At 40.1% G+C, this 26,715-nt stretch overlaps 1 protein-coding gene across 2 annotated transcripts in view; it reads right to left on the reverse strand.

The window, feature by feature from the left end:
- LOC126419526 (maternal embryonic leucine zipper kinase-like) overlaps positions 1–26,715 on the reverse strand; it is a 426,839-nt gene that overhangs the window by 361,532 nt on the left and 38,592 nt on the right. For both annotated transcript variants that reach the window (XM_050086726.1, XM_050086719.1), the window contains 2 exons: positions 12,135–12,285; positions 11,586–11,849 (listed from right to left, as the gene is read on the reverse strand). In XM_050086726.1, the coding sequence (XP_049942683.1) occupies positions 11,586–11,849; positions 12,135–12,180 (310 nt within the window). In that variant the 5' untranslated portion in view covers positions 12,181–12,285. The remainder of the gene's footprint in view (positions 1–11,585; positions 11,850–12,134; positions 12,286–26,715) is intronic.

The following is a 26,715-nucleotide window of genomic DNA, read 5'->3' on the forward strand; positions in this document are numbered from 1 at the left end:
CCTATCTGGTAAAGATCCCATACCACAAAGCAATACTCTAGCAGAGGACAGACAGTTTAGTGTGGGCACTCTCTTTAGTAGGCCTGTTGCATTTTCTAAGTGTTGTGCCAATAACACAGGCTTTGGTTTGCCTACCCCACTACATTGTCTGTGTGTCCATTCCAGTTTAAGTTGTTTGTAATTCTAGTTCCGAGGTATTTAGTTGAATTGACAGCCTTTAGATTTGTGAGATTTATCGCATAACCGAAATTTGGAGTATTCCTTTTAGTACTCAAGTGAATGGCTTCGCAATTTTCATTATTTAGTGTCAACTGCTACTTTTCTATCATACAGATACTTTGTCTATATTTTTTGTCGTTTTGATTTTGATCTTATGGTGACATTACTACATACTAAATGACAACATCATCTGAAAACAATCTAAGTTGATTGCTTCAATCACTTATACAGATTATAAACAGCAGGGGACCTATAACACAACCTTAGAGAATGTCTGGTATCACTTCTGTTTTGTTTGATGACTTTCCGTCAATTACTATGAACTGTGACTTTTCTGACACAAAATCATGAATCCAGTTGCAAGTTGCACAACTGAGACGATACTCCACAGGCATCCAATTTTATTAGAAGCTGCTTATGAGGAACAGCATAAAACACCTTTTAGAAATATAGAAATATGGAATCCAATATAACGGAAGGAAACATTCCACGTGGGAAAAATTATATATAAAAACAAAGATGAGGTGACTTACCGAACAAAAGCGCTGGCAGGTCGATAGACACACAAACAAACACAAACATACACACAAAATTCAAGCTTTCGCAACAAACTGTTGCCTCATCAGGAAAGAGGGAAGGAGAGGGGAAGACGAAAGGAAGTGGGTTTTAAGGGAGAGGGTAAGGAGTCATTCCAATCCCGGGAGCGGAAAGACTTACCTTAGGGGGAAAAAAGGACAGGTATACACTCGCACACACGCACATATCCATCCACACATACACTGCTTGTGTCTGTATGTGTGGATGGATATGTGCGTGTGTGCGAGTGTATACCTGTCCTTTTTTCCCCCTAAGGTAAGTCTTTCCGCTCCCGGGATTGGAATGACTCCTTACCCTCTCCCTTAAAACCCACTTCCTTTCGTCTTCCCCTCTCCTTCCCTCTTTCCTGATGAGGCAACAGTTTGTTGCGAAAGCTTGAATTTTGTGTGTATGTTTGTGTTTGTTTGTGTGTCTATCGACCTGCCAGCGCTTTTGTTCGGTAAGTCACCTCATCTTTGTTTTTATATAAAGAAATATGGAATCCATTTGACATTCCTTTTTTATAGCGTTCATTACTTCGTGAGAATAAAAAGATAGTTGTGTTTCACAAGAAAGATGTTTTCTGAATTCGTGCAGACTGTGTGTCATTTTCCTTGAGGTAATTCATAATGTTCAAACACAATATACATTCCAAAATCCTACTGAAAATCAGTGTCAAGTGATACGGGTCTGTAATTCACCACATTACTACTACTACTTTTCTTGAGTACTGATGTGACCTGTGCAGCTTTCCAGTTTAAAGTACTGGTATTTCGTCAAGCGAGCAGTTGTCTATAGTAAGTATGGAGCTATTAGATCAGCATTCTCTTAAAGAAACCTAAATGCTATTGAGTGTGGACCACAGAACTTGCCTTTATTAAGAAATTTAAGCTGCTTTGCTACACCAAGGATATCTTATTCCAACTTAAACATGATTACAGCAGTTCATGATTAGAATTCGGGAGTATTTACTTCATCATCATTGGTGAAGAAATTTTGGAGAACCATTTTTAGCAGCTCTACTTTAGTGGCACTGTCATAGGTAACATTGCTGTTGCTATCGCACAATAAACGTATTGATTGTGTCTTGCTGTTGGGGTAATTCGCATACAATCAGAATCTTTGTGTTTTCTGCCTGATTTCGAGGCAAGAGTTGTGCTGTGGAAACAATTAAAACACCTCGCACTTAAGTTTGCACTAAATTTCAAATTTCTATAAAGCTTCATCTATCTTGAGGATTGGGTGGTGTTTTAAATTTGGCACACTTATTTTGTTGCTTCTGCAACAGTGTTCTGGCAGTTTTGTGTACCATGCATGATCAGTGCCATCTTTTATTAATTTATTTCATAGAAATCTCTCCATTGCTGTCGATACTATTTCTTACAGTTAAGCCTCATCTGGTCTATGCTTACATAGTTAGTTCGGAAGAAATGGAGGCTGTCTCTTAGGAAGGTGTAAAGCAAAATTTTATTTTATTTTTAAATAGATATATTTTGTGTTTATTTTTGATGAGTTTGGATGTTATGGTATTCAGTCTTGTTACAATGACCTAGTTGGCACTAATACTTGTGTCCATCATAATGCTCCCTATTTCCCCTAGATTGTTTGGTAGTAAGATGTCAAGTATGTTTTTGCAACCGTTTACACATCTGTACTATTTGTTCAAAATAATTTTTGGAGAAAGCGTTTAGTACTGGTTTCAAACACACATTTTCACCAATGTTTTGAAGTTAGATTGAAGCCACCACCAGCTATAAATGCATCAGTGTGGTGGTAGCTATTTGAAATGATATTTGACTCAAGTTTTCTTTGAACGGCTCAGAAACTGTATCATCTGACCCGGGAGGTAGGAACCCATTATTGGTTGTCAAGTATAGCCTCTACCCATACTAACTCATAGGAATTATATATTTAAATCTGACTACAAGATAAAACTACCTCTAGCAGCAACAAACATGCCTCCACCATCTGAATTTAATCTACACTTTCTGAATACCATTACATGTCCTTGGCATAAGCTTTGGCTTTAGCCGGGCTTCATTACCTGTGACAATTTCTGCTTCAGTGTCTTCTATCAGCACCAGAAGCTCTGGTTCTTCCACAACACAGCTACAATAATTTACTGGTATAATACTTACGGCTTATTGGTCACCCCTTGACTTGTCTTTGACCGGCACCCTCTAACACTAAAAATCTTTCTGTCCTTTCCAGAGACCCTCTAGCACATAAAAAACCTCCCAGTCCACTCCACACAGCCCCCACTAACCATGTGTAATGGCCTCCTGAACAGTTATGTGGAACATCATACCCTACCATCCTATGGTGCAAGTCAAGGAACCTGCAGCCTACAAGGTCACAGAACAGTCCGAGCCTCTGATTCAGACACTCCATTTGCCTCTGTAACAAAGGTCTGAAAACGATCCTGTCGACGCTACAGATGGTGAGTCTGCCTTCATCTCACAAGCAAGACTGGCCATCTTTACCAACTCAGATAGCCGTTGGACACCAGAGAGAATCTCTTCTGATCCAAAGCAACACACATCGTTAATTCGTTAGTAACCACATGAGCAACACAAATCTTTAGTACCAACATGAGATACCACCTTCACGGTCTGCTGGTCATGGCATCCAGGAAGACGTTATCCACATCTGGGATCACTCCCCCTGATATGCACACAGAGTGCACACTGGACTACTTCCTCTCCTTGACAGCCACATCCCTAAGGGAGCTCATTACTCACCTAACATCAGAGCTCCCAACCATCAATAATCCCACCCTTTATGACAGCCCAGATCTTGCAGGCTGCGAGGACTCCTCTAAAACAAGACAAGCGACTGCATCTGGCTCAGGATCATTATTAGCCACAGATAGCACCTTAAACCTGTTTGGCAGATGAACCATGCAGGCTTTTCAACCCCCACCTCCCCCTGGAAAGTTTTTCCCTGCTGCTACACCTTGTGGTAACCTCCAAGTCGATAACAGGTAAATGATCAACCTCAGTGCGGGCAGTAGCTGGAGCAGCCACAGTAGTGGACCAATTGGGGGCTCACAGGCAAGTGCCTCAAGATGTGAGACAAAAGCCAGCACTGCCTGGAGCTGTGTCTATTAAGTGTACAAACACACAAGAACTTTAAGAATTAAACTAGTAGCACAGAATAACTTGAAAATAAGTCGCTCCTGTTAGATGCTCATAAAAATAATTAACAGACAAATGCTGTACGTGCCTGTGCTGATGCATAAATGGAAGCAGTTGTCTTGCTGATTGTCTGACCAACACTGAACTGTTCTGACCAAAACAAACAAATGCCTCTGGTGGTACAAGTGGCGGTACTCTACACTTCTGTGCTAGACCCTTCAGTGCTTCAGTACAGAGTATGGATGGATGTTGGAGAAGGTCTATCAAGTGGCTCAACTTGGAAAAAAGTAGCAATTTTACACAAAAAAAGTTTATCCAGACGGGTGAAAAGAATGGTGCACTGAAATTTATGTATCATATAAGAGAAATGCGGGAATGAGTCAAGATTTAACTGTGTTTTGGATAACTTGTGCAATGAAAATAATGAAGTGGGAGGCAGTGAAAGTGAGATGGAAAAAGTACCACATGAACTGAGAAACCAGTAGACAAATGAATGTGTGACCTTAGCAGGATTCACATCCTTTGCGAATCATGCTCAGCGAACACAGGGCTCCAAGCTATGATGTGCTGTTTTTAAAAATCATTTTCCCCACATTGCATTCTTGTTCTACTGTCCTATCAATCTATTAAAAAATTTCTTCCACTGTTGTAGCTTTTGGCCATAAAGGCCTTTGTCAGCGGTACACACACACACACACACACACACACACACACACACACACACACACATGCAAACGCAACTTGCACACACGTCCGCAGTCTCAGAGAACTGAAACCACACTGCCAGTTCTCTGAGACGGCAGATGTATGTGCAAATTGTGTTTGCGTGAGTGTGTGTGTGTGTGCGCTTGTGTGTATGTGTGTCTACTGCTGACAAAGGCCTTTATGGCCAAAAGCTACAATTGCGTGAATCTTTTCGTTGTGCCCATCGCGACTCAGCATCTCTGTTATATGGTGAGTAGCAACTTTCCTTCTCTGGTATTGTTACATTCCATCCTGGTTTTTCCATTGTTTGATTTTGTTCCACTGTCGTCATCTCTCTAGGAATAGGTTTTTGATCATTATGATGCTACTTACCAGGAGGTAATCGGTATTGTTTAGGTCACTGAATTTTTCACTATGCCAAATTTGTCAATCGAATGCAGTTTTAATTTTAATTATGTTCTTACATATATTTCAAAATATCATATGTCTATGTAGTTACGGTGACAATGCAATTTGAGTATTCATTTTAATTAAATGTTGAGTGCTGTGGTTGAATAACCCAAGTAAATTTTTTGCAGTGATGCAAAGGCTCTTTAGTGGGCATACCACACGGTGAGTGGTGCCACCACTAGCTGGGTGTATCCATTCTTCCTTTTCTGGTACACTCTTATCCACATCCCTCTCACCCAGCTTAGCCACCTGATTTCTACATTCTGTTTTAACTTAAACATGCTTTATCTCCTGCACCTTTATCATTTATCTATTCCATATTCATTTACACCAACACGTGACTCTCATTTGGAAGAGTTGTTCTTCATTTGCTGAATAGCCTATTACAGTTTTCGGTCCCTGTCCTACTTTATTTGTTTATGATATTTCAGATTTTCATCACTGTCCTCCATATCCATACATCTTTCATTGGGAATTCCTTTCTATTGTCAGTTACTTGTGAGTAACCAGTAACTGACCAATGCCTAAGGCAATAAAATGGCTTGTCCACTGAACTACATGGGTATCCTCATGACAGGACGAAGACAAGAGCGAGAGAGTTGCGAGAAAATGGGAAGCAGAGCTTAATTTTTGAATGGCATATTTTTACACACAGAGATAAACATGAGCATTACGATGGCAAAATAACACTGAATGTGACTGATTGATAATTTTCTTTGCGTAAAACCAGTTGAGGTTGTAGGGAGTGAGCTTCCACCTCCTTAATAAAAGTAATTACACAGTGTATCGTAATATAGCAGTTGTTGTTTGTTGTTGTGGTCTTCAGTCCTGAGACTGGTTTGATGCAGCTCTCCATGCTACTCTATCCTGTGCAAGCTTTTTCATCTCCCAGTACCTACTGCAACCTACATCCTTCTGAATCTGCTTAGTGTATTCATCTCTTGGTCTCCCTCTACGATTTTTACCCTCCACACTGCCCTCCAATACTAAATTGGTGATCCCTTGATGTCTCAGAACATGTCCTACCAACCGATCCCTTCTTCTGGTCAAGTTGTGCCACAAACTTCTCTTCTCCCCAATCCTATTCAAAACTTCCTCATTAGTTATGTGATCTACCCATCTAATCTTCAGCATTCTTCTGTAGCACCACATTTCGAAAGCTTCTATTCTCTTCTTGTCCAAACTATTTACCGTCCATGTTTCACTTCCATACATGGCTACACTCCATACGAATACTTTCAGAAATGACTTCCTGACACTTAAATCAATACAGGATGTTAACAAATTTCTCTTCTTCAGAAACGCTTTCCTTGCCATTGCCAGCCTACATTTTATATCCTCTCTACTACTCTACATTCCATTATCCTTGTTTTGCTTTTGTTGATGTTCATCTTATATCCTCCTTTCAAGACACTGTCCATTCCATTCAATTGTTCTTCCAAGTCCTTTGCTGTCTCTGACAGAATTACAATGTCATCAGCGAACCTCAAAGTTTTTATTTCTTCTCCATGGATTTTAATACCTACTCCGAATTTTTCTTTTGTTTCCTTTACTGCTTGCTCAATATACAGATTGAACAACATCGGGGAGAGGCTACAACCCTGTCTCACTCCCTTCCCAACCACTGCTTCCCTTTCATGTCCCTCGACTCTTATAACTGCCATCTGGTTTCTGTACAAATTGTAAATAGCCTTTCGCTCCCTGTATTTTACCCCTGCCACCTTTAGAATTTGAAAGAGAGTATTCCAGTCAACATTGTCAAAAGCTTTCTCTAAGTCTACAAATGCTAGAAACATAGGTTTGCCTTTCCTTAATCTTTCTTCTAAGATAAGTAGCAGTACCAAATGTTAAATACATAAAAAAATCTTTTAATTGTTTTATTATAGGTTTAGAAGAGAGAGTACAAATTTTTTAATGTAAACAAATTTATCATGGTGCAAGAGGATGAACCAAGCACCTGGACAATTGAAGGCTTTGAATGGAGACGTCAGAAGGAGAGGTTGGATTGCAAGCGAGATGTGTGGCGCGTGATGGTTGTAAAACTCAAACTCATATTATTATTATTATTATTATTATTATTATTATTATTGGTGAAGAGTTCTCGGGCTTCTAGCCAGGTGGTGGTGTCTTCAAACTGCGATGTTTATATGAATGACATACTCATCATCTTCCAGCGAAGTGCCAAGACTTTGCAGATTCCGGTCCCTTTATACCTGCGGATTGCCCCCCACCACCTGGCCATGGGAGGCTGGATCCAGGGGAGCTGGTGGGCAGGGGAGGGGCGGAAGCGGGTGCACCATTCAGAGCATTCCGGCCACGTCTCGCGAGCTGGACGGTTCTTGGTGCATTCACAGCATACTGCGGCTAATGCTGGATTCCAGACCGCACTAAGTTGATAACCTTCGTCTCTGTTCACAAGATTCTTGTGGACCGTACTTCTATCGATTCTTTAATGAAACTGTCCAAATTGCTCCTGGCTCGGCACAGCACCCTGGTCTTCTCGAAATCAAAGGTGTGGTTTTCTCTGATACTATGTTCAGCTATAGCAGATTTCTCTGTCCAAGTCGGACATGTCTGATGCGTTTCTCACACCTTTTCAAGATGCAGAGCTGTGTTTGTCCAATGTACTGTACACCACATTTGCAGGCAGTGCTATATATGCTAGCTGTGTTGAGTTTGAGTGGGTCTTTAGCTGAGCCCAGCAGCTCTTTCATCTTCGGCGGTGGTAGGAAGATGGTATTTATGTTCGATTTTCTCAGTGGCCTCCCAATTTTGGCTGGCATGGGGCCCAAATATGGCAGAAAGGTGAGTCTCTTGTTATCTTCCTCTTCTTCTTCTTCGTCTTCCTCTTCCTCTTTCTGAAATTTGTCAGCCTGTCTCCTCTTGAAGGCCCTACAATCTGTGTTTCACTGTAACCATTTTTCCAAAATACCTCTCTTAGGTGGTGTAATTCGCCTGGGAGGCTTTCTTTGTCACAAATAAAGTGTGCCCTATGTACCAAGGCAGTCATTACTGACTGGTGTTGTGCCAGATGGTGGCAGCTGGTTGCATGGAGGTACAGGTCTGTGTGCATCTTCTTTCTATACACTGAATGGCCCAGCATGCCATCCGCCTTCCTCCTAATCAGTATGTCCAGGAATGGAATACAGCCATTCTCCTCTAACTCCATTGTGAAGGTGATATTCTCATGTATGCTGTTTAGGTGGTCCAAAAACTCCTCCAGTGCCTGCCTGCCACGCTGCCAAATCACAAAAGTATCATCGACATAGCGGAAGATGTGCCTGAGGTTAATGTGAGCAGTTTGTAGAACCACCAATATATTTGTATATTTGTATATTTGTAGAACCACCAATATATAGATTTGCGATCCCTGGAGCAAGGGGAGATCCCATGGCCACTCCATCTACTTGTTCCTAATGCTCTACATTGCACTTGAAGTAGGTGGTCTTAAGTGCATATTCGAAGAGCTTCACTCTTTCAGGCTCGAAGTGCTGATTAAGGAAGGCGTGCCAACGTGTCTTGTAGAGGCACTTTCATGAACAAGGTGACGTCGAAGCCCACGAGTGGGTCATCTCTCTGTATTTGGATGTCCTTCAGTATTCTCACGAAATCTGCCGAGTTTTTCACGTGATGAATGCAGTGTCCCACCAGTGATTTTAAGAGTGTCGCAAGGTATTTGGCCAGTCCATAACTGTGTGAGTTGATAAGTGTCCAGAATCAGCCCTAGAGGTACCCCATCTTTGTGAACCTTGGGCAATCCATGCAGGCGCGATGTCAATGGCGCCCTGGAATGCAGCCATTTCTTCACTGCCTCTGGTAAATCTGAGTCCTTCAGTAGCGCCACTGTTTTCCTGGTCATCGTCGGGTAGGATCCTTGTTAAGCTTCCTGTAGGCTGGGTCTTCAGCAAAGAGCAGATTTTCTGTTGATAGTTGACTGTGCCAATCAGCATCGTCGCATTGTCCTTGTCTGCTGGGAGGACCATGGAGTCAGCATCATCCCTCAGTGCGCGGATAGCCTCTCGTTCCGGCACAGCAATGTTGGCTTATTATTATTATTAATCATCATCATTATCATTGTTTATTGACAAAATTTTGCTTTCCTTAACGTTTATTATTATAAATTAAGATTGCATGGAAAGTTGATGATGGCTGTGTAATACCAGTCAGTGTATCTGTACACAACTGCTGTGCACCTGATTTTAAGTCAGTCAGTTGTTGATCAGCATCTGGCTGTATAGCTGCATGTGTGGAGTGACATTGATTAATAAATTCTCTTACTAGTAATTATGCTAAATATCATACTGTTAATTGCACCAAGTCTAACAAGATAATTAGTTATCACTTAAGCCACATTAAGCAGAAACTATTGGTAATTGAAATTCTTACTATCATACAACTTTGCCAACATGATGTGAGCTAATACACACTTATTAAAGAGACTGGCATCCCAGCTTCACAGTAATATTTTATTTTGTATGAAACTACACATTGAAAATTCCATTATGTCAAAATTTATGTTGCCAATTTTATCCTTGGGCTTGTTAGGTACTGATTTTTTTCACTGTGCTTTTGTTGTTCTATTTGTTTCTGAGTCAGATGATACTCTTTACTAATTAAGCCATTAATTAATTTTTTTAATAATTTTTCATTACACCAAATAATTTTTTTTTAATATGGCAGCAGTACTCATGAGTCGGGTAACCTTATTGCGAATGCAAAAAGTGAACCAGTAAAAATTTTCTAAATTCCTAGATGACAACATTTTGTGTAGACCAAAACTTTGTCAATACTTATAGCCATTCCTGCCTAGCGGTATTTTGTATAGCTGTTTATTAAATGATTGTATAATTTCTTAAATAACAATTTATTTATACAGCAGTTTTTAAATAGTCTAATCTCACTCAATGTGGGGAGAGGTCGTGCCCATTCCCTGTCAGGTTAATAAACCTGTAACATCTACACTCCCGGTTTTTGCTCATGCTACAGCTATGTGCACAGTTTGCTCACAGAAATATGTACACCTGCACCCACAAAAACCAAGTAACATTCATGTCTAATAACTTTCAAATTGTTTTTGTAATTAATTCAAGTTAATGAACATTTCGACTGAATTTTGTCGTGAGTGGTAGGAGGCACTGGCTATCACTGTCACGCAAACAAGGTATTGTTGACCGGTGCGACTAATTAATGAGTGAACACCGCCTGTGACGTTTCTGAAAATGAAAATGTGGGCATTGTTTTGTGCCACAATCACTTTGTTCAGAGACTTGTGAGGACTATCTTTGATTACTGGACTGTGCGTCATTAATGTGTGTTTTAACAGCTTTGCAATTCATGTGTTTCTGCCAATGTATCGTTTAGTTATTTGTGAGTGCCAATCTGATCACAAGTGCTAGTAGTAAATACCATCAAACATTCAGGAAGACTTTCAGCCTCAAGGCAACATCTACCAAGGAGGTAACAGAGAGAACAGAAAATCTTGTTGGTGCTTTACACAATGTAACATTCATCTACAGAAATAAAATAGACAATAGTATTCAATTGAGAAAATTTATAAATTAGAAGGAAATAAAACAACTGGTTGGTACTTGGCATCTGAAGGTGATATTTTCTTGTGTTGCCAGTGAAAACACTTATGGCACAAATTACTACTTCTAGCTTTTGGAACTTGTATAATCCTTCCATGCGGCTCAGTGACAATGTCCCAGACACAGGAGCCAAAGGTTTTGGGTTTGATCTCTGATCAGTCCCATGATTTTCACTTGTTACTTTGCACTTCCTTCACCTCTGGCAATGTATTTCATGTGAAAAGTGCCAAGTTGCACTGTGGTTCAGAATCCACACATCAAACTGTACCCCCCCCCTCCCCCCAATCAATAGTTGGGTAAGTCCATTCAAAGGTCGGAGGAATGCAAGAGCATACCACCTTCGATACTGCTTCTGGTCCTCCCTTACGGCAGAAAGAGGAGTTCAATGGCAATTGGAGGGGGGGGGGGGGGGGGGGGGGGGACTGGCTGAGTTACCTCCCACCCCCTCTGACTCTAGGTTGAACAAACAGGACCATCTCCTTGCTTCTTATTGTTCAGAGCCACACTCTACAACAGTATGCATGCACTTCTTGTGTTTGTTGAGACGGAAATAAGCAGTGCAGAATCTAATAATTACACTGACAGGGCATTAGAGTGGTGTAAAAAGACATGTCCGCTAAATATATTTGAGTATATTTTGGGAAAACCTGCTCTCTCCTCAGTCATCTTAAGTAGTAAAGAAATCGCCTATTACGTGAGGAAAACTTGAATTGGGAACATAGCTGCATTTTTTTAATTTTCCACAAGTCAGTATTAAAGCACAGACAACACTTTTAAAATCACAGACACAACAATTTAGTGATGCTGCTATAGGATTACAGATGAACATTGTCATATGGCAGTTAGCATTACAACTCATTTTACAAACATATTACATAACTGTTAAAAAAGTTCAGGTTTCATTACTTGCCTAGGTACTGCTTGCCCAGAATCAGTTCTGGTGCTGCATATGTTGGAGATCCACAGGATGTTAAGAGGTGTGACTCCAGGCCTCCTGCTGGCTTGGCACAGAGTCCAAAATCAATCAATTTCAAGTTCTGATTCTTGTCAAGTAGTATATTTTCAGGCTTTAGATCTCTGTGTGCATACCCCTGCTCGTGCAGGTACGCAACAGCTGAGATTATCTGCCTGAAGAAAGAGCGAGCCGCTGCCTCAGTCAGCCTGTTGCGTTCCACTGCAAATGAAAATATTTACATAGTTATTCTCTGATTGTATACAGTCACACAAAACACAAAAGAGTGAATACTAAAATATGCACTGAGTGTGAGTTGCTTGTAAGAATTGCCTGTGGTACAAGGAAGCTTGGGAGACTATTTTTCTTATTACTTATTCCATGTAGGAGGTTTCTATGTTACCATTATAAACTTATACGTTTTGACTAAACAATAATTTGAGAAACAGTATCAAAATGGAAATTCTAACTGGAAGTTCATAATCTGTTTTGATTTACGCTACTCACCAATGTGATCGAACAGTTCACCACCAGCACAGTACTCTATTACCATGAATATATGAGTATCAGTTTCAATGACTTCATACAGTTTACATATGTGATGATGTGAAAGCCTCTTCAACGCTTCCAGTTCTTGACGTACTCTAGGAAGGTCATCCTATTCAAACACAAGATAGGAAAAACAAAACATAGGTAACTCTTAAATGCCGAACAGACGAAAACACAAAGATGAATGTACAAAAACAGACAGATAATGTTTCTTCCTGTTCCAATAAATACTACCTGTAATTGTAAGCCTAATAATAATTCAGATTGAGGTACACAGCTATTAGGGCTTACGAGTTGCGACAATAAAGCAATGAGCCAGATATGAAAAAAAATTTTGCTTACCATTTTAGTCAAGTTTAGTGTTGTCTCCTTCAAAGTAGTTCCCTTCTGATTGCATACACTTTTTCCAGCACTTCTGCCACTGATGGTAACATTGCTGGAACTCATCTTCTGTAATATCCTTCAAGACCCTCATCACAGCTTTTTGGACATCTTGCGTTGTTTGAAAACTGTGTCCCTCGACCGCCATTTTGACTCTTGGAAATAGAAAAAAGTCGCACAGAGCGATAGCTGATGACTAAGGTGGCTGTGGTAGTACTGACATTTGTTTTGAGGTTAAAAATTGCTGTACTGACAGAGCAGTATGGGATGGCGCATTATCGTGACTTTTGCACAAATCTTTCTCATACCAAGATCTTCAGTTATTATTAGACGAACCATTTCTCGATTGATGTTCAGTTCTTCTGCAATCATTTACACGGATAATCTTTGATCAGATCATATGAGTTCACGCACCCTGGCCAAGTTGACATCCGTCCATGAGGTTGATGGTTGTCCACTGTGGTCTTCACCTTCAACATTCATTCTGCCTTCACTAAATATTTTATGCCAATGAAAAACTTGAGCTCTTGACATAACCTCCTCTCCAAAAGCCTTCTGAAGCTTACTGTAAGTTGTCATCGCGTTTTCACCCAATTTAACACAAAAAGAAATGTCATACCGTTGCGCAATATAATGCAGTTCCATTTCCATGACGAGACACACAAACACGTGTTATTACAGCACAACTCACGACTGTGCAGTCGCATCGATGTGCCGCTTGGACTAGAAGCATTTTATAGACCAAGGTCGAAGGTATTGTGCCTACACAAGCCTGCAGGGTTGCCACATCTTGCAAAGAAAATCTGTCTCATTATTTTATTGCCGCACCTCGTATGATGTTACAAAACACAACAAATCTGTCTACTTTCACACTCCACGAGGCTGAAGCACTCTCTAACGCCCAACCCCAGGTTTACAACCAGACTGAAGCTAGAAGTCAAACACTGCTGTTGTAGTGGCTTGTTAAATTACATTCAAAATTAGCAGTATGCCATAATACAGAATAAGTCTTGTAATCCATACTGTAAAGATAACGCCCCTCTTACATTGCTGACAGTTAAGGAATGAAGAATTACTCAGATCGAAAAACAGCTATGTTGTTGTTGTTTTTTGGGAAAGAGACCAGACAGCGAGGTCATCGGTCTCATCGGATTAGGGAAGGAAGTCGGCCGTGCCCTTTGAGAGGAACAATCCCGGCATTTGCCTGGAGTGATTTACGGAAATCACGGAAAACCTAAATCAGGATGGCCGGAAGTGGGATTGAACCGTCGTCCTCCCGAATACGAGTCCAGCGTCTAACCACTGCGCACAGCTATGTAAATTGACACCAAGTTCATCAACAGCAAAAAGTGCCTGTATCAGATATGGATCGGGTCAATGAAGTAGTAGTGAGTGTTTTATGTGGGCCCCCTGCCACCTTCACCGTAAAATCATAACGGCTTATGGAAATGCCACAGGATGTCATTGTTGTCAACTGCTGATATTTCAATAGGTGTACATGCAGTTATTTTCAAGGCCTTAACAACAACAGGGCGTGCACTTGTCAAAATATCAGTGGTTGTCATGATATCACCCTACTACGTTCCCATAATTTATTGGAACATCGTATAGGCCAGGGGAAATTCAGGTCTCACACTTCTCACAACGTTTGTAATCCAATTTCTAACCATCACATTACATACGTCTTCCATTGCAGGGTACTTCTGTATACTACCAAACAAATATGACTAGTTATGTTTACATTGTTTTTGAACTACTGCCGATGTACAGTTTCCCGACTGATGTCTGCTGCCTAACTATTAATGACATTTGAAGCACAATATAATACTCCATTCTGAAGTGCAGATAGGGATACATAATAATAAAGGATATTAACAGCAGGTGTGCCTGAGCTTAAAGTGCATCAACCATGAATAACACTGTTCTGTAACATTCCATTGTTGTTTTACAGTTGTGAGCCTGTACCTGTTCTTCATTATTGCTTCAGCTAACACAGTAAGTTCTGCTGTCATACGTCAAAGTGAGCAGAAGTAATACAATAAGCAGTGAGCTGGGTGAGAAAAAATTTACGATCAAAACAAGGAAATCACCAAGATTCTGGGCTAGTGGCACAATCCCACAATGAGGCAGCTGTCTATGAGATAATTAACAACTAACTAAGTGGTTGGCTGGGACTGATGCAACTGCACTGTTTAATGCTTCAAGTGGGCCATTACTGTGGTGTGGCAATTGCACATGACGACAGAATGACACAATGAAAGTTTATTTTATTATTGTTTAATTAAACATGAATTACCTCATATCATGTAAGTTTACGTTATAGGTGTTTAATTAAACTGAGAGCAAACTGCGATTTCGCTCATACCTGTTTACCTAGCTAACATAAAAACAGCTGTTCTTTAAATGTCTACACAGTACACTGCACATCCACTCATGTTATAAGAAGTTCGAGGGTTAATACAACAAGGAAAATTCTGGCAAAATGCATATACTACAGGAGTAAAGGAGACCACTCACCAAACAGATGTGTGTGTGTGTGTGTGTGTGTGTGTGTGTGTGTGTGTGTGTGTGTGTGTGTGTGTGTGGGCGCGCGCACTACTTGCACCCTTGCACTGTAGCTTGACAAAGGATTTCTCCTGAAAGCTAGCAAGTTTCCTTTCTCTTTAGTGTGCACCTGTCGACTACTCGACACTTCTGCTATTCGGTCTTTTCTATTCCTGGAATGTTTATTTTAATATTATTGTCACTTCCGGTATTGTGGTAGTGACTTCTACAATTCATCTTAAATTCAATCTTATTTTTTAAGATAGATCCCATTAGGAAGTAAATGTATTGACAAGCATGTCTACGAATCCCATGGTTTCTGATGTTCAGCAATCAACTTTGCCTAATGTCCTCACTGTATGCTTCTGTAGGATAAGTACTTTTTGACCTTAGTTGCATTTCCCCTCAGATTAAGCCATAGGGCAGTACTGAGTGAACAAATGCAATTTGCCAATAATTCTTTCTATGGGTCAATAGAGTGAGAGAGATCTGGGTGCAATACCACTGTCACCTGTCTGGACGTGTAGGAACTACACACATGGAGCCTCATCCCGTGTATGCCTTCTGGTAAGTTGTAACCCTGTTTCACTACTCTCTGGCTTTGTCTGTCCATGCTTTGTTTGGGCCTTTAATCAGTATACCTGACTCACCAACATCAAAGCTTTCGAAGGGTCTTCCAGGTTTTCACTTATATTCATAAAAAGACCGGAGTATAATGCACCACCGTGTTCCAAAAAGCAGAATAATGAGCAACAATCAATGGCATGAAGATACAGAAGGCAATGGAAATCACTATATTAACAACACATTGCTTATCCACGGAAATGTGGTCTGTAACTGAGAAAGTGTAACAATATCTCTCAATTGGCAAAAGCTTATGGGTTAGTCCTCCATTCGCACCTCCATGAGGGGACTGGCCAGGAGGAAATTACCATATGAAAAAGATAGAAAAACCACCAAAATGGTAACATTCTGTGAGTCGAATGTCGAAATTTTGAATGTGGCAGGGAAGTTAGAAAATCTGGAAAAGGAAATGCAAAACCTAATTTAGATACAGAAAGGGGTCTACAAAGTGAATTGGAAAGAAGACAAGTATTTCTGGTTAGAAGAATCTCAACAGCAAAAAATGGCGTAATAGGAGTAGGATTCATCACAAATAGAAAGATTGGGCAGAGGGCGAAAAACTATTAGATTTTACTGCAAATCAATAAATGAAGTGTATTATCTATGTTACTAAATGGGTAATGTGGGTCACAGTCCCTGCTGGCTGCCAATCTAATAGATTCCAGAGGAAATAAAATGTTGACTAAATATTTCGTACTGACTGACTTTAAAGATTTTAAATACAGTCATAATCAATTCATTAACAGTTATAATCTTATGTTAAAGATTTAAAACAAGCTACATCTACAGCATTACTCTGCAAACCACTGTGAGGTGCATGGCAGGTCTACTTCCCATTGTACCAGTTATTAGGGTTTCTTTCTGTTCCATTCACATATGGGTCGTGGGAAAAATGAATGTTTGACTGCCTCTCTGTGTGCAGTAATTATTTTAATCTTATTCTCATGATTTCTATGCAGGGGTTGCTGTATATCCCTAGCGTAATCACTTAAAGGCAGTTCTTGAACCTTGACTTCCTCAAGATAGTTTACGTCTACCTTCAAGAGCCTTCCAAATCAGTTCCTTCATCTCCCATTAAACAATCCCGTGACCATTTGTGCTGCCCTTCTCTGTATACATTCAATATCCACTGTTAATCCTATCTGTTATAGTTGCACACACTTGAGCAATATTCCAGAAGTGGTTGCATGAGTGATTTTTAAGCAATCTCTCTTTTAGATTGATTGCACTTTCCCAGTATTCCACCAATAAACCAAAGTCCACCACCTGTTTTATCCACAACTGAATCTATGTGATCATTCCATTTCATATCTATACAAAGTGTTACACCCAGGTATTTGTATGAGTTGACCAATTCCAAGAGTGACTTACTGATACTACAGACACAGGGTACTACGTTTTTTTTGTTTTGTGAAGTGCAAAACTTTACATTTCTGAACATTTAGATCAAGCTGCCAATCTCTGCACCATGTTGAAATCGTATCAAGACCTGACTGAAAATTTATGCAGCTTCTTTCAGATAGTACTTCATTATAGACAACTGCGTCATCTGCAGAAAGCCTGATTCTATTAATATTGTCTGCAAAGTCAAAGTCATTAATATACAACATGAACAGCAAGCATCCCAACACAGTTCCCTGTGGCACACTCAAAGTCACTTCTACATCTGACGACTCTCCATCCAAGATAATATGCTGTGTCCTCCCCACCAAAAGTGCTCAATCCACTCACAAATTTCACTTGATACCCCATATGGTTGTACTTTTGACAATAAGCATAGGTGCAGTACTGAGTCAAATGCATTTCGGAAATCAAGAAATACTGCATCTACCTGGTTGCCTTGATTCAAAGCCTTCACACTATGTCATGCTAGAAAAGTGCGCATTGGATTTCACATGACCGATTTTTTCGAAATCCATGCTGGTTGGCATTGAGGTGGTTATTCTGCCCTAGATACCTCATTATGTTTGAGCTCAGAATATGTTCTAAGATTCTGCAACAAATTGATGTCAAGGATATTGGACAGTTTTGTGGATCACTTCTACTACCCTTCTTGTAGACACGTGTGACCTGTGCCTTTTTCTAAGAATTGGGCACGGTTTTTTGTTCCAGGGATCCATGATACATCATAGTTAGAAGAGGGGCTAACTCAGCTGCAGGTTCAGCATAGAATCTGACAGTGATTCCATCGGGGCCTGGGGCTTTGTTCAATTTTAACGATTTCATCTGTATCTCACCACCACTAACACTAATACTTATTTCATTCATCTTTTCAGTGGCACGAGGATTAAACTGGGGTAATTCACCTGAGTTTTCCTTTTATAAAGGATCATTTGAAATTGCAGTTACGCATTTCAGGTTTTGCTTTACTATCCTCATTTCAGTTCCTATATCATTTGCTACAGACTGGATGCTAATTTTGGTGCCGCTAACAGCCTTTGTATACAACCAGAATTTCTTTGGGTTCTGTGAAAGATCACTTGACAATATTCTGCTATGGTGGTCACTGAAGGCATTATGCATCCATCACTCACCTGACCGCCAAACGCGTTTCATTCTGCATCTCGCTATCAGTAGCCCTACCATTTGTTTTACATCTGTTGTGCAGTAATCTCATTAAGAACTGTTCTACTGAGTACACATCTATCCATTGCATGGTCAACTACGCTTTTAGACTTGCACCATAGTTCCTTTACAAGCTCCTGCCCTGCGCATAAAGTTCCAAGTACCTCATTGAGGTATGACGCTATCAATTTTTTTATCCAGTGTAATCAACATATATATCTTTCTGCTTGTTTTATTTGTCCTTTGTACTTTGGTAATCATTGTTACCACAACCGCATCGTCACTGATACCAGTTTCGATGTGGGTGTCTCAATGAGGTCACGTGTATTTATGGCCATTAGATCTAATATGTTTCCACCATGAATGGGAATCCTAACTATCTGTTCTAGGTAGCTCTCTGAGAAGGCATTTAGTAATGTTTCACAGGATGTCTTAGCACGTCCATCACTAAAAAAACTGTAATTTTGCCAATTAATTATCAGATTATTAAAGTCTCCACCGAATTACAGTATGATTGGGAAACTTACATTACAAGTTAACTGAGGTTTTCTCTAAAGTTTTCGGTTACGTCAGGAGATGAGTCTGGTGGGTGATAGAAGGATCCATTTAGCATTTTATGACTCTCCTGATAGGTCAAGCAAAACAATTACAAGCTGCAAATTACCCAGACTATAATCATCAAGTATTTCAGAATGAGAGCACTTAGTGGCTTCCAGTAAACTTTACACACAGTTTCGAGCCTTTTCTAAAGTGTTTTTCTTTCTTACGTGCTTAACAGAAATATTTAACACATTAACTCATTTGTAAAGTAACCAGATGTTTGAAACAGTTTTATACATGGGAATTAGATTCTTTAAAGAACTGGGGGTGCAGGCTTACTGGTTGACACTAATTCGTAGCTTCCACTTTTTTTATGTTTTTACCACTTTGCTTATTATACGATACATATGAAACATGATTTTTTTTTTAAATTTACTTGAATTATTGTATGATTGGCTTTACGAATAATCATAGATAGTTTTATTAATTGCATTTATGTACAGGTGGAACAAAAAATGTGTTCACATGTGTACTTTGGGTTACAGTGTAGCACTGAAATCAATAGCAAAGAATTCAAAACCTGCAAATGTAAGTGAAGATTTTGTTCACACTATTTATTAAAAAAATAGTAATAGCAATTGCCCCCAGTCTATCATAAGATAGATATGAGAGATTCGAATATATCCAACAAACAATTCTGGATGTTGGCTTGATTGGTTGGTTGACTGACTGGTGGTTAAGGGACTAAACAGCAACATCATCAGTCTCTCAATCCAGGGAAAGTTAACTGGATTTAGTGACAACTGCAAACTATGTAGGTGGGGTAAGACCAAGGTATTGAAGACAATACTGATGCCAGAGCTGGGAAACAATTTATGGGAACGTGTATAGATTGGGTCGGTATGTAGGTCAGAGCACACGAGGCCTCTCCCATGGCTCATCCAATGGCAAGGAAAGCCCCCCCCCCCCCCCCCCCCCCAAATCTGACCCCTGCCATATTGATGAAGGGTGAAGATGGTTACAGAGCAAAGAATGTCCTCTAATTATCAGATTCAGTTAATTAAATGTGAGAAGGCTAAAAATGTAATGGGCATCAGTTGGGCCACGAGTAATGAAAACAAAAGGAGAGAAATAGGTAAGGCAGCAGGTGGATGTCCCCATGGCTCTGCATGTGACAGGTGTCATCCCAGTCCTGCTCCAATGTAGTCAAGGCATGAAAGAGCACCCACCATTCAACATTTGAAGAAAATAATTGCTAAATGTTGTCTGGAGTGTAGTGTTATACAGCAGTGAATCATGGGCAGTTAAAAAGAAAGATGTTTAGGAAGCTTTGAAATGTGTCTATGGAGAAGAATGCTCAATGTGTAGTGGACTGACAAGACTTAAGAATGAGGTAGTAATGAAGTAAATAGGGGAGGAAAGAAGATTACTGGAGGTGATCAGAAAGAGGAGGAAACCTTGGGCTGGGACATACACTGTGTAGAAAATGTCTGCAATAAAGAATATAGAATAAAAAGTGGAAGGAATGAAAGGGTGAGACGGAGGAGAATTGGAATGGTGGATGACATTAGAAGAGAACAAACATATTAACAGATGGAAGATGCTCGGAACAGGACACGATGGTGAGCCTGTAGTTGAAACCTGTCAGATATAAGCACTAAATAAGAGCAAGAAGACCCAACAAAACACGACAGTACAACAACTTTCAAGTACTGGGTACCGTAGCAGGGTTTTGGATTAGTATGGACCTCGCTATGGTGGCAGAAATGCACAACTCGCATTTTTGCAGGAGAGAACTGGAAACCATGGGAAAGAGTCAATCCTGGAGCCCATCAGACGGCACCTTGGAGCTGGCATTCAGCTGAGGTTATTCACTAGTCACTGCTATAAAGCACAGGGGTGACTGCGGCCCATGGTCACTAGCCCATTGACAGCAAGGAGGAAGAGCGTAACACTCGCGACAGAGTCCAGTGGCACACCATTCTCTTGGTCCTGTGGCTAGCTCAGTGAAATACCAACTTGTACATGGAACAATGGTGGGACAAAAACTGACAAAAATTGAGAGGAAGCCTCTAAGGCCCCAGCCATGAGGGTAAGGAAATGTTATAGCACCAAGTAGTGTCGTGTGCTTTATGTAAGTCAAACTGCTGCTATGGAGGTGCTGGCATTTAGAAAAAATCTGTAGGACTGCAGTTTCCAACCTAGCCACACGGTCAGCAGCAGATCGTCCCTCCTGGAAACCACACTGATAAAGGCACAAAAGGCACCCAGACTCAAGAACCCAGTATAATCTGCAGGCAAACATCTTTTCAACCACTTTGCAGAGCACATTGGTGAGGCTAATCAGTTGGTAGCTGTTGAGAGATGTTGGATTTGAACAGTAATCAAAATGGCATGGGTCCCCGGTTCGAATCCAACCATTGCTTAACTTTGGAATAAAAATCATCAGCAATTGCGAAGAAGACTTCTGACATAAGGAATCACTTTTGCTCTGCCAACAACCTTGTCAAAGAGGGCAGAGGAGCAGACAGAGGTCCAGGACACTCTTGCTTTTGGGTGGGAACCAAATCAAAGAGGTGGAAGGATCAGCAATGATTGGCAGCCTGAGGAAACAGAAGGTAATTGAAATTACTGCTGTAAAAACACATGATGTTTATTCACAGGACATGTGGTCTGTAACTGAAACAAAGTGTCATGATGATCTCTCCACTGGCAAAATATTGGACTGCCAAGTAGGTGGTGACCATGAGAAAAAGATGGAATCACTGAGAAAGAGATAACGTTCTGTATGTCATGCCATGAAATGTCATATGTCTTAACGTAGCAGGAAAGCTAGAAAATTTTAGAAGGGAAATGCAGAGGATTAACCTAGATATAGTGGGAGTCAAAGACGTGAAATATAAAGAAGATAAGGATTTCTGCTCACGCGAATCTAGGGTAATAGCACCAGTAGCAGAAAATAGCATAACAGAAATAAGATTGGTTATGAATAGGAAAGTGGGGCAGAACATGAGCCACTGTGAACTTTTCAGGGATAGGATTGTTCTCATCAGATTCAACAGCAGCCAAATGCTGAGGGCAATACTTCAGATGCACATACCAACATTGCAGTCACATGATGAAGAGAGAGAGAGAGAGAAAGTATGAGGATACCAAATAGTTAAATCAGTATGTAAAGGTAGGCCTTCCCAAGAATCCTGGCCACGAAATGTTGTGAAGGAGGATGAGGAGAGGAGAAGAATTGGGACAAGACTACTCCAGTGACCCTAGAGGCACCAGATCCCCTCACAATGACAGATTCTGAACCAATGCTCACTGATCTGGTTCCGCCCTGTCGGGACAGGCAGTGATCCTGTGGTGTGACAATTCCTCTTGCTCCTTTACGCCTAACTTGGACACCTATAACGTGATCATTCAGTGATCTCTGTGACAGTGGCCATTTTTGGTGATCCTGTTGCTTCCTTGGTAGATGGACCAACTATGACATTAGATGCTTTGGAGAGCCAACTGGCAGTTGTAAGCCTCTGCAGTTACCTTCGCCCGCTGTCAGATTGCATCAACAAGGCTGTGCAAGTTGTCTCCATCATGGATTATTTTGCTTTCAAGGTAGCAGAATTCCTTAACTCCTACTTCGTGCCAACTAATTTTAAGTTTTGTAATACCACAATACCTTTTGGGATCCTGTATCCTATTCCAATCTCGTCTCCACTCTCCCGCAGAGGGCATATATAGAATATTGGTAATTTAGTAATTTACACCAATTTAAACTAGTGTTTTGACGTTGTTTACATTGGGCCTCACCAGTATATAGAATGAAGGAAACATGTTGGATTAAAAACTACTGTACCATCATAATTTACACACAATGCAAACTACAGGCACATGGTAGGAATAAAATTTGCTACTGTAATTAAGGAGTAATTAATGATTAAAGTTCCGATATTTGTAGTCATCAAGAGAGAGCTATTTTTATGCTGTTAGATAAAGAAAAGCCTATTTGTATTCCTAATAGAAATATGACATCACGATTTTTCAGTCAGAATTAAGCATATTCATGTTTTAATTGATGTTAGTTAACAGACCTGTACTTATGACCATATAGAAATGTAAAATTTTACTCATACAAAATTTAATTAATTGAATCTAGCCCTTTTATTCAATGAAAGTAATTGCTCTGTTCACCTGAAAAGGATATGACTATATTCTTTTAAGTCAGTAAAGTAATGTATGCAAATTAACAAAATACACTGTTGCAACAATAAAACATGTAATTTATAGTCTTAATAGAAACAAATTCTTTCCTATCTTTGTATGAAGTTATTCATTTTTATTTCATGTAAATTTCTATGTAATTTGGGAAGATGTATGTAAAAACCTTTAATTGTATAAATCCAACATTCAATATGTACAATGGCAGATTGTTTAAAACCCTACAAATAGAGGCAATTTGCACGGCTGCATAGGTCTGTCTTGGAACAAATTCTGTTTCAACAGCATGTAGTCAGACACTGTATACAACATCTAGCGTGCAGAATAAAATTCTCTGTGAACAATTAGTACTGAAACTTATTTCTACCATTTCATGATTCCCTTGTGGCAATGCAGTAACATCAAGATGAACCTATCGCAGCATTAAGAAGCAGCATCCGGATTACACAAGATACGTATTATTTTATTGGTGAAGGATATCCGTAATATGACGCGGTATATTAATCATCATTTTTCTTGTATTAAACAACGATAAACATCCCAAACTTCACCCACAAAAACATGTTTGCCATGTTATATTACAGTTTCTCACTATTCTCATTTTTGCTACTTCTCGTTTTGTCTTTTTCCAGTTTATTCTCAATCCACATTCTGTACGCAATCGACAGTTCATTCCATTCAACAGATCATGTCATTCTTCTTCATTTTCACTGTCAATAGCAACGCCAATTTTAATCCCTCTCTTGAAACTTTCTTTTATTTCCGTCACTGCTTCTTTGATGATGTATAGATTGACCAGTATGGGGAAAAATTGCATCCCTGTCTACATGCTTTTTAATCCAAGCACTTTGTTCTTGATCTTCCAGTCTTATCGCCCTCTCTTGGTTCTTGTACACATTGTACATGGCTTATCTTTTCCTATAGTTTACTCCTATTTTTCTCACAATTTCAAATATCTTGCACATTTTCACATTGTTGAATGCTTTTTCTAGATTGACAAATTCTACAAGCGTATCTTTGTTTTCCTACATTCTTGCTTCCGTTATAAGATACAAAGTCAGAACTGCCTCTCTGGTGTCTTTACCTGTCATAAAGCCAAACTGGTCGTCATCTAACAGACCCTTAAGTTTATTTTCCAATGTCCTGTACACTGTACTATTCTGTACTCCAGTTTGGACGCATGAGATGTTATGCTGATCGTGCCCTTGCTATTTTCAGAATTCTGTGTATTATATTTTCCAAAAGTCTGATGGTACATCATCAATCACACAGTTTGAATAGTTGTTTGGTTGCCATTTCTCCGAGAGATTTTAGAAATTCTGATGGAATGTTGTCGGTCCCTTTTGCCTTATTTGACCTCAAGTCTTCCGGAGCTCTCTTAAATTCCGAATCTAGTACTGGATCCCTGATGTCTTCCTTGTTGACTCCAGTTTCTTCTATCATGTCATCAGAAAAGTTCTCCCATCACAAAGGTCTTCAATGTACTCTTCCTATCAATCCACTCTCTCCTTTGTGTTTAACTTTGGAACTCCCATCACATTCTTAAAGTTACCGCCCTTACTTTTAATTTCACTGAAGGTTGTACAGACTTTTCAGTATGCCGAGTCAGTCTTACCAGCAATAAGCATGGGGAGAGATGAATATCATTGGCTGTCATCAGACTTCTCATCAGTGAGTTTCCAGGGAAAGTTGTAGGAGAGTGAACGCTGTCACCTTTGGACACCAAAGGAGAAAGCTGCTGCTCCTCCATATAGGTGCAAAAGTGGTTCCTGAAGACAGTGCGACAGGAAGCACAAGAGGGGAGGGCAGTGGAAGAATTGGCTTAAAAAAATTGAGGTTGTGGAAGTGATGGTTATGACTTTCACATAAGTGGATGTCATGTCAACAGGATGTAGGCATTAATATTTTTCACATGCCTCAGTGTACGACAGGCGGCCAATAGATTTACATACCTGTATTTTATTTTATTTTTTGAAAATCGGGCAAATCAGTGAAGTTGGGGCACTGTGTTCCTTGCAAATGATGAAAAAAGGTGGGTGGCTGTTTACAAGGAGTAATCAACCACAGTTTCTGCACTTTGAGAATGCCACGATGCAGAATGACGTATGCTCAAAGTGTAGGCATTGGTGGTAGTACATAAAGTCTCACATCACACCTATACGCTATGACCTTTACTTTCTCCAAGAGAACATTCCCTTCAAAGGCTAAGATAAAGGCACCAGTACCTATTCTGTTAACATTAGGACCTTATTGGGTACATTGGATCAAATGTTTGCCTCGCCACTCGAAATTAGCCTGTAGCTCCTTGTCCGTTTGGGGTTTAAGGTCTAGGTGGAAAATTATTCCTTACAACATATCAGAAGTCTTGGGTAAGGCAATGGTTACTGTTATGTTACCCATACATTCACATGTCTGAAGAACTGTAGATTGTGCAGCAGAAGAGGCTTTAATCAATAGCCTTGCATTGTACATCCTTCCTAACAGTTGAACTTCTCTAAATTTATCTTCAAAATATTCCATGAAAAGTAATGGCTTCATCACAATGAAAGTATCCCTACCAGTTCAAGTACACACTAAGTATATATAAATTGTTTTGCTTCTAGACATCTGGCTTGTCCCTCTTCTCACAGGGTATCCAGGATGGGGAAAGCAGTACGGTTATAGCTATTCACATTGAAATTTCTATACATCTCTGATCAGATGGCCAGATCACAATTGCCATTGTTTTGATGTCATGTAATCCACCCACGTGCCACCTAGCCACAGTAAAAGCTATCTAGCATGATGGCTGTTGCCAGGAGCCCCCAGGAAGACTCGCATCTATTCCTTGGCATGCACGGGGAGCTAGCATCTCGGGCATAGAAGTGTTATCCCTGTGTTGTAAGGGAACACAACTAAAACGACACGTAATGACCCAACCATGTTGGACTGGCTACCGCATTGGCTCTGAAGTGCAAATAAGAGTGTACGCAGGTATTTGCATGGATAACCTTTAGCACTGCTTGCAGTAACCACTGTTCTTCCACAGTCAGTCAACACTACAGAAAAATTTGAAAAATGGTCAAACCCATAAAAGGACCACCAATTACTTCAGCCAAATGGTGTTGAATGAAAGACTATTCCAAGAAAGGAAAGCAGAACTGAGGTAATAGCCAGGTTGACATCAAAGGTTGCCTCCATGGGAAAGAGCAGCAAAGGAAAGGAAGTAAGGCTGCTATACCTTCACACCCCATGCTCAAAACATATACACTCACAAAAGAGTTGGGAACCCGCTGAGAGGTTTAAGATGTTGGGTGAAAATGCTGCCATGAGATGAAAGGTTGGCAAAAGAGAGGAAGCCATTATGCTGTTTTCATTCCATCTTTCTCCACTGTTTTGCTTTTGTTAGTTAAAATTTTGCAGCTTTGTATTCAGTTCTTATTTTCTCCTGCATTACATTTAGAATGATTTTGTCACTGCTGCTAGTAGCCTTTGCATGTGAACCAGAGATCTAATTTACAAATTCCCGTCTTTATTTTTTTCTTAGATTTCATTTTTTTCAGTTGCAGCTTACAATTGAACATATGCTACTACTGTTACTAGACACATACTGGTTTACAACTAAGTCAATTGAAAATCTACTAATAATAAGTATTCACACCTGCACCAAAATCAACACTCCGTGAGCCACTTGAAG

Source organism: Schistocerca serialis, chromosome 1, assembly GCF_023864345.2.
Source record: "Schistocerca serialis cubense isolate TAMUIC-IGC-003099 chromosome 1, iqSchSeri2.2, whole genome shotgun sequence".
Classification (NCBI taxonomy): domain Eukaryota; kingdom Metazoa; phylum Arthropoda; class Insecta; order Orthoptera; family Acrididae; genus Schistocerca; species Schistocerca serialis.